This window comes from Nelumbo nucifera, chromosome 1, assembly GCF_055504915.1.
Source record: "Nelumbo nucifera cultivar China Antique chromosome 1, China Antique-T2T, whole genome shotgun sequence".
Lineage (NCBI taxonomy): Eukaryota > Viridiplantae > Streptophyta > Magnoliopsida > Proteales > Nelumbonaceae > Nelumbo > Nelumbo nucifera.
The window spans coordinates 30,595,701-30,607,906 of record NC_142649.1 but is presented as its reverse complement, the minus strand read 5'-3'; the positions used below and the strand labels follow the sequence as shown (position 1 = coordinate 30,607,906).

The following is a 12,206-nucleotide window of genomic DNA, read 5'->3' as shown; positions in this document are numbered from 1 at the left end:
CAGATCTAAACCTGCACAATTTGGTAGAAGCTGTTCTATCCGGGTATTGCGCAGATTGTAGTTTTATTTCAAGAAATTGTTTCTTGTATGGGCGATTGATCTGAAATTAATTTTTGTTGAATCTGAAATTTATTTTAGAACTGTTCTTATTTTATTTCTGATTTAATGGACTGTTCGTACATGGAGTTCGAAGATCAATTTTGGCGCAGAATGTCTGCGCACCTGTTATTTGCAGTTTCTATTCATTCTGGTCTGTAAAATAATTTTTTTTTTATTTTTCTAGACCGAATGTAAAGGATTCAATCAAGAATGTAATTTTTAATAGAAATAGGATTTCTGTTTTTTATTTTCTTGATTGAGAAGGCGGTGGCGCTGGAGATTCGCAGATGAAGAGTTCGCTATCTGCGTTTTTGCAGTTTGGGAAACTGCAACCCTAGTTACTAACCTCTGTTTTGTAGGTCGTACAAACAGTGCAGATCTGTTTTGATTGTCAAATTTTCGGAATTTTAATTTTAAATCTTTCATTGAGTTGTTTCTTGAATTAAAAATTGTTTTTGGACCATTTCGGACCAGATTGAACCAAAATTGTTTGGACCAAATTTAGGGTTCGAAAAGGGCTGTATTCAGTCCTATTATTTCCCACTTTCAAGTTTGAAATCAATTTTTAATTGGAAGAACCAATTCGGCCCAACTTGTAAAGCCCAGTTTTAAGGGGTTAAAACTGCAAAAGCCCAGTTTTACATAAAAGCTATATAGGCCGAACTGCTAACTGCGATTCAGCCCATATACCTAGATGATATTAATTGTTAATGTTGTGGTCTTTAAATGGGCTGTTTAAAGGGCTTTACAGTATGTGATTGATTGGATCAATTCTTCCATATCATGCGATGTGTAGATGTTTGATGTGCTGCAACCATGGGCCATAAGCACTTGGCCCATGATGATTCGTTAGTGGCTCTTGTGCACACCATGGCTAAATGCACATCATTGCCATGGTGTCCCTTACGGTCATTGGATGACCCCTTCTTGTCATGGTGGGCCCCACAACCCTGAAAAGGAATGCGTGCGGAAACCGTAGCCGGATTGGGCCACCATAAATCTGACTTTATAAAAGCCAGTGGGAGCCACTCTGGTTTGACCTAAATTAACTAGGGCGTAATTTTTTGTTCCCTCCAGCAAATATGAGTGCATGTGATAGGGAGATCCATATGATGGACTCTCTAAAGGCCTTCCGTCATTAACACGATGATGGGTCCTTCAGTAATGAGGAAACGCACCATAAAATTGGGCTATCCATTTGCCATTGGATCTGTCAGAGTGTTTCATAAGATGATAGGGGCATCATAGACTGATGTGGGAGGGGCTTCACCAGAAAATGGGAACTCTCTCACGGTACCTTGGCGTAACATGAATATGATGGGTGAGCACTCACTGAACAGAAAGGTTTACCTGAAAACGGCTCTGAACCTTGTCTGATAGAGGCCATAGGGAAACTCATATGATGAGTGGATATGATCTGTCACAGAAAGGTGGTGGGGTTATGCAACTGAAACAGTTGGCCCCATGCACCCTATGTGATTTTTCATATTTTCAAACACATATTACCGTCTCCGTCACTGAGATAGGAAGGAAATCCTAGAGATGAACAAATGGAAATGGAAGATAGATTAAAAGCCATGGGTCCTTGACCCCGACCCCAAATTTATTAAAACCACTATTTATATAGGTGGAGGTAGGGTCAAAAACGTAATTAAGTGTGCAAAGTCCCACTAAAATGTTAAGAATCACTCTCTGATACACCAACTCCTAAAATTAAAAAAAAAATGTTTATTTATTTATTTTTTAATTTGTAATAGATCAAACCTTTTTTCCCATTTTTAGCTTTTTTTGACACCCACATCGGCTCAGTTTAGAAATAATACAAATACAAATTTGTAAAATGAAAAACCTTGTATTTGATAGTATTTTTGATGTATTTATATTGTACAAATTTGTATTTAACCTTCTTCCAAATTGAGCCGCATGGTCGGGAATGAGGGAGAATCGATAAAATACTCTCACTAAAAAGTAGAAATTACATAGCAGTAATTTGCTCATGAGCAAAATCACCGGTCGTGGTTGGAAACAACAAGCACAAAGTACCTCTGACATTTCAAAACTGATAACCAAAATTAATTTTGTAGGCCTTTGTTAGTTGATAGATTAATTTTGTAGGCCTTATCATATATAAAATCAAGATTAGAGTGAGTGAATGATTTATGACTCAAATTCTATTTTTCTTGGTTGATCAGGAGATGGAAAACGATGAATGAAAGAGAGGAAGGAGAAAAAAAATGAGATTATGAAAAAGTTTTAAGGGCAGATGAAATGGGCTCAATGTTTTCTTAAGGGAGCCATTGCTTGTCAACCGTTAATTTTAAAGCAATTTGGGATAATAAATGTGCCACGCTGTTCGTATGTGATTGACATGAATCTCTTCAAACCGTTGGAGGTCCTGTATTCAGGAATAATTCGACAAGGAGGTAAAAGAGAAACTTGAGACAGGCAAGTATAATTTGTAACGAGTCACGAGTCCTCATCAGGTTCCGTTTGATTTTTCGTAATTATTCAGGTAAATGCATTTATCTAGGTAAGTATTTCTTAGGAAAGACTTATACGGATAAACATATTTATCCATGTTCTTTTATTTCTAAAGTAAATAAGATAATGACCATTTTAGTCATAAAAATCCATTATTACAAGGGGCATCTTTGTTCCATTCAAGTGCTCGCAACTTTTCCCTAAGGTGGGAATGTTATTTACCCACCTAGGAGATGGATATCACTTAATACTCAAGAAAATGCACTTTCCTTGGTCCCCAGATAAATCTGAAAAAAAAAAAAAAAAACAAACAAACATGGGATTCTTGGTCAATGAAGATCAAAATCCCATTGACCAACTTTTCCCCCTCTCAAAATCAAGAAAAAGAACGTCCCCTCAATGATAACTCTTCGAAGCTGGCATAGTAATGGCACTTGAAGGCCAAATATGAAAGCTATGGCTTCTGCTTCCCATGGAGAGTTAGCCCCTATAGACTTATTTGTGTTAAGCGTTGCCATCTTATAAAGTATATTTACAAGTAAATATTAAAACTATAGGATATACATAAATAATTTCTCCAAACCTTAGACAATATCATTTGCACGGCCATGGTTTTGCATTAATACAAATTTATTTGCATTGCAACCAAACACAGCCTAAGTGAATCCATCAAAATTGTCAACCATACACCTTGAGTTGTTGGCTAGAGAGAGTTAGTTGAATCTTGATAAATTTCTTGAACTCCAAATAGAACGAGATTTCTAAAGAGTGAAAGAGTTCAATATTTCTGACATGACCAAACCCTAAATAGAAAGAAAATTATAGAGATGAGAGAGAGAGAGTGTGTGTTGAGTTGTTGGGTTACACATACTATAGAATGGACCACAAATTGGGAGCGGCTTATTGAAGCAGTGGGGGGCTAATAACTTAATAGGGAAATTGGCCTTTTGGTGATATTAGTCACCTTCGTCTCACTCTCTCTCTCTCTCACCTGGCCTTATGCTAATTCATTGGTCATGAGAAGGCCCAAGCGCCGCTTCTCAGCGTCGTATAGAAGACACAAGACACCCTTTCTCAGGTCCTCGTCGTTGATCTCATTCCCTACGTTCATCCTGACCGTAAATCAATGCCAATTTTATGGGTAGGATGCGATTTATATTAAGCTATTAATAGATTAGATTAGGATTCTCCTTAATCTTCTCTTCATTTTTCAAATTTGTTTGCGTAAAATTAAGAAAAAGAAAGAAAAAAATTATTAGTCAGCCATAGCAAGAATGTGTAATGCACGTTCCACACTTCCACGTGCAAAGCACCCTGACTACAACATACATGACATGAGAATGTGGACTTTTCCTACATGATTATTGCAATTAATTAGATGACATGTTTTTTGCCACGTGTTGCCTGCAGTACTGTTTGGCCCAGCATTAAAACGGGCATGCCTAATATGCCATTTATCACTTTCCGGAATCTAATGATCTGGCACTTTTCCAGAATCTCATGAGCTGGCTCTATCCCACAATTAGGTCAGTTGCTACGTGGCAATCGACAACTCCAGGTTCCTCCATACCATCCAAGAAAGCTTGCCAAAGCAATTGTGCGGTTTGGTTCAATACAAATGCCGGGCTCGGCAGGAAATTTCCTCCGACGTTGGCTGTAGCCAAACAACCGCCGGCAAACAGACACTATCGGTGTGGAGCTACCGGCCACCGTTCCACTCTTGGCGGCGCACCTGTTTTGGTTGTGGGCCGTTGTGCCTCGACACCACCTCTCCTCAAGGTCTCGAGGTCCTTTTCTTATTTTCTGTCTCTCCGAGGTCGCTCCTCTTCTCACGTAATGACGTAATCGTCCGATCGCCGGGTCCCACCCTTCTCTTGACTCGTTTGGATATGTCGCCCCTATATAAAGACCTCAAACAACACAGACAGAAGATGTGAGAGAAGAAAAGCTGATTTTACTTTTCTGTCTTTTCAGTTTTCACTCTTTACAATCTCCAATGGAAGGCTCTGTCGAGAACTGGCAGTTCATTTGCCGAGAACCCTGCCTGAGCGGCCCCGTTCACGGCTTCAAAACCGCCTTCAACAACCTCTCCGACTCCCCCGTTCGCAGTTGCAACTTCTCTTCCGCCCCAGAGCTCTCCCGTCCCAATCAGTTAGCCGTCATGGAGGAGTCGTCCAGTGAAGACGAGGGAGATTTCGATTGGAAGGATCATCTTCAAACGGCCAACAGAGAACTGGAGCCGTCCATCTTGGACCCACGAGACGAAGGAACGCCTGACAGCTGGATCGAGCGCAACCCCTCCATGATCCGTCTCACAGGCAAACACCCATTCAACTCGGAGCCGCAATTGACACAGCTCATGCACCACGGCTTCATTACTCCGGTTCAGCTCCACTACGTCCGGAACCACGGTCCGGTCCCCCAGGCCAAGTGGGCGGACTGGACGGTCGAGGTGTGTGGGTTCATGAACCGACCGGCCGTCTTCACCATGGACCAACTCGTCACCGAGTTCCCGAGTCGCGAGTTCCCCGTCACCCTCGTCTGCGCGGGTAACCGTCGCAAGGAGCAAAACTTGGTGAAACAAACCATCGGATTCAACTGGGGCGCTGCAGGCGTATCCACTTCGGTGTGGCGCGGAGTACGGCTTTGCGATGTACTCAAACGATGTGGCATCTATAGCCGTCGAAAGGGAGCCCTCAACGTTTGTTTCGAAGGAGCTGAAGATCTCCCCGGCAGTGGTGGTTCCAAGTACGGGACAAGCATAAAGAAGGAGATCGCAATGGATCCATCGCGGGACATCATTATAGCGTACATGCAGAACGGAGAGCTTCTATCTCCGGATCACGGCTTCCCCATTCGAATGATCATCCCTGGGTTCATCGGCGGACGAATGGTGAAATGGCTGAAGCGCATCATCGTCACTACTGAGGAGTCACAGAATTACTACCACTACAAGGACAACAGGGTCCTTCCTTCTCACGTCGACGCCGAACTAGCCAACGCCGAAGGTACACTACACCTACAACTGGAATCTTGTTCCTCTTCTCTTGATTTGTTCAAGACTAGTAGAAATTTCTGAATTTTTGGTAATGTTACTGTGTTGCATGGTGTATACTTTACTATAGCTTGGTGGTACAAGCCGGAGTACATTATTAACGAGCTGAACATAAACTCGGTGATCACGACGCCGTGCCACGAGGAGTTCTTGCCGATTAATTCTACGGCGAATCAGAGACCGTATACATTGAGGGGCTATGCATATTCTGGTAAGTTGCTTTGTAGTATAATATCCTGTATGTTGAAATGTTTCTTCTGGTACAGTGGTACGTTGAAGCGTCGGTTGTTTCTCTTCTTTGGGTGTTTGAAAACGGAAACCCTGGATATGGTCACTGTGTTTCCAAATATGAATCCGAAATTCGATCCGATTTAGAATCAGATTGAATGATTGATTATGGGATCTATGGATCCACCCTAATATTAGTCATTCAACGAATCAGAAAATATTACAGTATATATGATCAAAATTATTTATTTTAATTTCTTTATCTTCTTTTTTCCTCTTTCTTTTTTTTCTTGTCTCTTTCTTTTTCTTATCTTCCCATTGTGTCAATTATTTATTTAAAAAAACAAAAAACTGGTCAAACTTTTTATGAAAATCTTAACATTCAGTGATTCAATGTTTGATTTTTTGGTGCAACTTTTATTTAATTTGCTAATTTTTTTATATAATGTAAATATGAAAATTAAGAAGTGTAAGGATGATGAAAATCAAGAAACCTTCCACGTGGCAAATTGCCATAAAATGTCAACAAATGGTAGGGAACATGGCTGATGTGGACTATAGGATTGAACAGGTGGCCTGCCGATTCAAAGGGTCCTATTTGGTGAATGTCTCAGTTCTACGTGGCAGAATATAGAACATTAGAGTGTTGGAAACAATTTTACATGTATAAAATTGTGAAATAATTTCACAATTTTAAGTCATTTTGTTCATGATATACAATATCTAAATTATTTATAATATATAGGAAAAATTATGGTCTATTTTATATGGACAAATCTCACATAAATTATTTTAGTTTAATTTCTTAGTACAATATAATATCCGGAGTTTAAAATATCTGTAGTATACCAGGAGATTCACGCATGAAACGGGCAGTGTGGAACGAATTCAACACTGCTACTGCTAGTGTGTATGCTAATTAAATATTACATTCACCAATTTTATTTCTTTTAAATTTTACATTTGATTTCTCATCTAAGTATTTATTACTAAGTTCCTACTTGCTGGTTAACTCTGTATCTCTGTCTAATCTATTAATCTATTAACTCTCTCTCTCTCTCTCTCTAATCCATTCATTATTCTAAAATCACTTGTGTTTTAATTTTTTTTTTTTTATTTTAAGTTTGACCCAATTTTATGAAATTTAAAATTATTATTTATATGTATAAATAAAATTATGTGTATATTTTAAAATTTTCATTTCCATTAATTTCTCAACATTTCCATGTGTATCTAGTTCGTACTTCATATAAATTATTAAAAGATATGTTTCCTACATGTCTGTGTGGATAGCCATATATTAATAAAGCTGTAAAAGTCATATATGATAAAGCGAAAAATCTCATACAAATGCCTCTACCTTTTATTGATATCATATATAGTACACAATTCTGGGAACACATGGTGGGGATAGAATAGGATTCAAGTGATTAGGTCCACCAACTTTAACATAGAAAGCCTGCAATTAGGGGTGCAAATGGATCCATCCGAGATCCGATCCTATTTGCTCGAATTCGGATCATCAGGGATCAGAACTTTAGATCCTAATAGATCTGATCAGAAATTGGACCGGATTCAGATCACTTCTATCTGATCCGATATATATTATATATTTATAAATATAAATATATATAATACATATGTGTTATTTATTTTTATAAAAAATATGTATATATATGATAAATACTTGTATTTTTTTATTTTTATTTTATTTAAATTAGTATATTTCAATTTTATTTTAATAATTTATTAATTTTTAAAGAAAACAAGTCAGATCAGATCATATCCGAATATCTGACTTATCGATAAGATTCGAATTCAAATCGAGTCCTATCAGATCAGACCGAATCCGACATGAATAATATAGGATCGAATTCAAATATACCATGATTCGAATCTGATCCGTTTGCATCCCTACCTGCAATTATACAAGTTTGATCCCCCACCTCCTATTTGGAGGGAAGCCAATTAACCATCTCAACTCCTTGGCCATCATTATACATAAACCTCTTTCAAGAACAAAGTTTCTATGCACGTTGCGAAAAGAAATAATTATTTTTTCCTTTAGCTCAGTTTGGATGATTGGGATCTGCTACTCACAGAGCACATCTCACACTCACCTCACATGCACATCCCGCCGTGCATTGGGAACATCTTCCATGAATAATAAAATATAAATATGGAAGATGTTTTCGGTACATGGTGGGATGTGCCTATGAGGTCGGTGTGAGGTGCACTGTGTAAAAAATAAATTTGGACAATTCGGTCTCGTTTGTGGAAGCAGTAAAAATACAAATACGTACGAGTACAAAAACTTGTATTTTGTATGTATTTGTATTTGCACTCTTTCCAAACTGAACCAATGCAAAATGCTCATTTTGAAAAGAGTATAAATACTTCACAATAATAGGGGTGTCCACAGTTCGGTTAACCGAACCATGGCCTTTTTATGTAAATCAAACCTGTGGTACCGGTTTTTCTATTTCTCTAAACTGAAACCAAATCGGTACCACCGGTTAATCGGTTTGCCGGTTTCAGTTTTTGACCGGTTCAATTCTTCAGTTTTTTCATTTTTTTTATATTTATAATATATATTGTACAAATATATGTACAATATTATATTATAAATAATAAATGATATATAATATATTATAAATATTTTAAAAATATATAATATATAACATATTTATAAAGAGATCATTATAAATATATATTTATATATAATATATAAAAAATATGTGACATATATTAATCGGTTGATTCAATTAACCGCTAATTTTTTTTGTAGGTTAATTGAAAATCGAACCGATCGATTTGATTAACCGGATTTTGCGATTTGATTTTCTCGATTCGGTTCGATTTTTCGGTTATTCGGATTTTGATGGACACCCCTACGTAATAATTCACTACTTTCAGGCAGTAAATGAACAATGCACGAATCACCAATCTTAAACCTGACACACTTCTTTCAGAAACAGAGTCTGATTTTCTAAAAGCTGCAAGCCTGCAACATAAAACCCGAATTACCAATCGAGAGCCTCCTTGCTCCTTACTTTCTATCCATGGTACAAAACACATGCATGAATCATGGACCTTTCGAATGTCCCTTTGTCATCCACTGAGCAGTCTGGATCCTACGGTTATTTGTCCATTTCTTTGACTTTTCAACAAGCCCCAACTTAATATAGGAAAATGAGCTTCGATGTAAACGTGATTTTGCTATGTGGCCATCAATTTGGCCACGTCATACCAATGCTGACTCATCCTGCAGGTGATCCATCATCACTTAATTTAATACGGTAGATGAAGACATATCATATCAAATAGTTATTTTTATTATAGAAATAAGTTTTTAAGAAAATCTATGATGCAGAAAAGAAAAGGCATGATATTTAAAGAGTTTTGATCAATTAAAATTCACCCATAAATTTTGTTATTGACTACCATATTTGTAATTCCACCCATGAATTTTAGATATCATACATGAAGCAAAAATTAAAGAATTTTAATGAAAAATAGATGGACTAGAGATGATATTAGTATTTCATATTTTGTTGAGATCGTCTTTTGTTCTTAAATATTATGAATTTTATTTATTTAAATTAAGTATTCTTGTTTTAATTATATGATGTGGGATGAATGAATCTCGGTTCCTTTTTATGCAGTGTCAATATCCATTTAAATTATGGATATTTAAATCATTCTTATTACCTTAAGTCTTTTTCCTCTTTCCTTAGCTCTTTTAATCTATTCTGTATGTAAAAGTTCTGCACAATCTAAAAGGAGGAAGGGCATCGTCTAATTAGACATTGAAAACATCTTCCTATGAATTTAATATATATGTACGTAATTGGTGTACAGCTGGATGCCGTGCGTCAGTACAAATACAAAATAATATTATAAAATATAAGGTTTTGTACTTTCCAAACTAAGCTTCACTAGCATCTCCCCATAAATCCTATCACACATTGGCATCCTTGGACGACCTCACCTACATGCAAGTTTTCCATGGTAGGTAAGGGTGTCAATGGACCAGTAAAATCAATTTAGACGGATTGAACAGATTAATACGATATATTGGATTGGATTAATTCGGTCCAAATTATTTATTAGATTAGATTGGACTTAGTCCATTCGTAATAAATTTATATTGGATTGGGTTGGATTGGATTAAGTTAATATCTGATCCATTGATATAAGATAAGAATATAGGTGCCAATGGACCGAATTTGGATTAAAACCAGTCTAAATTAAAATGAATTTGAATAGATTGGACGGTTCAGACGTTGTATTGAACCAGTCCAAAATGGTCCAAAATATTCATTGGATTGGATTGAATTGGACCTGGTCCATTTATAATGAATTCATATTGAATTGGACCAAATCCAGTCCAATTGACACCCCTAATGGTAGGGTATAGTCAATGGGTGCACTGGCCCACCCTGATTCACATATAATAATGAAAAAATATCATTTTATTTAAATAATTGATTTTAATTAATTGCTAATTTTATTTGCATTTTATAGGGGGAGGGAAGAAGGTGACACGTGTAGAGGTGACTCTGGACGGTGGAGAGAGCTGGCTAGTGTGCGCTTTGGACCACCCAGAGAAACCCAACAAGTATGGGAAATACTGGTGCTGGTGCTTCTGGTCACTTGACGTGGAAATGCTGGACCTGCTTGGGGCCAACGAGATCGCTGTACGAGCCTGGGATGAGTCACTCAACACGCAACCAGAGGAGCTTATCTGGAACGTCATGGTATGTATCTCCTTCTCAACTGCGCATTCTAGTTATATCCCTACTTAGAATTCTTAATATCCTTCTCAACCGTTCAAATCAATTGTGGGACCCATTGATTGGGCGAGAGACAGAGTGTGGTAATTGAGCTTTCAATTGCTAACGTGGACCGGGTGTGTCTTGTCACTTGTGTAGGGAATGATGAACAACTGCTGGTTCCGGGTGAAGATGAACGTGTGCAAGCGGCACAAGGGCGAGATCGGGATTGTGTTCGAGCACCCGACTCAGCCGGCGAACCAGCCGGGTGGGTGGATGGATCGGCAGAAGCACCTCGACTCGGCCGAGTCGAACCCGATCATGAAGAAGAGCGTCTCCTCGCCCTTCATGAACATTTCCTCGAAGACCTTCTCCATGTCCGAGGTGAAGAAGCACAACTCGGCCGAGTCTGCATGGATTGTCGTCCACGGCAAGGTCTACGACTGCACCCCGTTCCTGAAGGACCACCCGGGTGGTGCCGACAGTATCCTCATCAATGCCGGCGGCGATTGCACCGAGGAGTTCGACGCAATCCACTCCGATAAAGCCAGGAAATTGCTCGAAGATTATCGAATTGGTGAACTTATCACCTTCGGTTACACCTCCGACTCGTCCTCCTCACCAAACAACTCAGTCCATGGCGCCTCCAACTTGACTCTCCTAGCTCCCATCAAAGAAGTCAGTACTGTTACAATTAATGTTGCTCTGATACCGCGTGAAAAAATTCCATGCAAGCTCATATGCAAGACTTCAATCTCTCACGACGTCCGTCTCTTCCGCTTCGCGTTGCCGTCGAAGGATCAAGTCCTGGGATTACCAGTAGGGAAGCACATTTTCCTCTGCGCTACCATAGATAATAAGCTCTGCATTCGTGCTTACACCCCAACAAGCTCAGTCGACGATGTGGGCTACTTCGATCTTGTCGTCAAGGTCTACTTCAAGGGAATGAACCCTAAATTCCCCAATGGAGGGCTCATGTCACAGTTCTTGGATTCTCTCTCCCTAGGCTCTACCGTGAACGTTAAGGGTCCATTGGGACACATCGAGTACACCGGCCACGGCAGCTTCACCGTACACGGCAAGCCCAAATTTGCGAAGCGGCTCGCAATGCTGGCCGGAGGGACAGGAATCACACCCATCTATCAGGTGATCCAAGCAATCTTGAGAGACCCAGAAGATGATACAGAGATGTACGTCGTGTATGCCAATCGCACCGAAGATGATATATTGTTAAGAGAGGAGCTTGATGGGTGGGCGGAGAAGCATGAGAGGTTGAAGGTGTGGTATGTGGTGGGGAAGGCGTTGAGGGAAGGGTGGAAGTACAGTGAAGGGCTGATTACAGAGAGTGTTCTGAGGGAGCATATCCCTGGGGGATCGAGCGACACCTTGGCGTTGGCGTGCGGACCACCGCCGATGATTCAGTTTGCGGTGGTTCCGAACTTGGAGAAGATGAAGTACGACGTCAAGGAGTCGCTGCTAGTGTTTTGAAGTGCTTGGGTGAGAGAACCTAAGTTCACAAGCGTTGTATCTATTCGTTGCACTTGCAATGGTCGTTCGTTCATGTGTTA

At 39.1% G+C, this 12,206-nt stretch overlaps 1 protein-coding gene across 1 annotated transcript; it reads left to right on the top strand.

The window, feature by feature from the left end:
• The first annotated feature begins 4,443 nt into the window (after nt 1-4,443).
• Nucleotides 4,444-12,199, top strand: LOC104589753 (nitrate reductase [NADH]-like). The gene is made up of 4 exons (XM_010248176.3): nt 4,444-5,588; nt 5,706-5,846; nt 10,391-10,623; nt 10,798-12,199. Exons 1-4 carry the CDS (start codon nt 4,577-4,579, stop codon nt 12,124-12,126), a joined length of 2,715 nt encoding a protein of 904 aa, XP_010246478.1. The 5' UTR covers nt 4,444-4,576; the 3' UTR covers nt 12,127-12,199.
• The last annotated feature ends 7 nt before the right edge of the window (nt 12,200-12,206 follow it).

Excerpts from the sequence above, each read along its gene's own strand:
- LOC104589753 (XM_010248176.3), top strand. The coding sequence starts at position 4,577 with ATGGAAGGCTCTGTCGAGAACTGGCAGTTCATTTGCCGAGAACCCTGC. Across the intron at positions 5,589-5,705 it reads CGAACTAGCCAACGCCGAAG|CTTGGTGGTACAAGCCGGAG; the intron begins GTACACTACACC and ends ACTTTACTATAG. Across the intron at positions 5,847-10,390 it reads GAGGGGCTATGCATATTCTG|GGGGAGGGAAGAAGGTGACA; the intron begins GTAAGTTGCTTT and ends TGCATTTTATAG.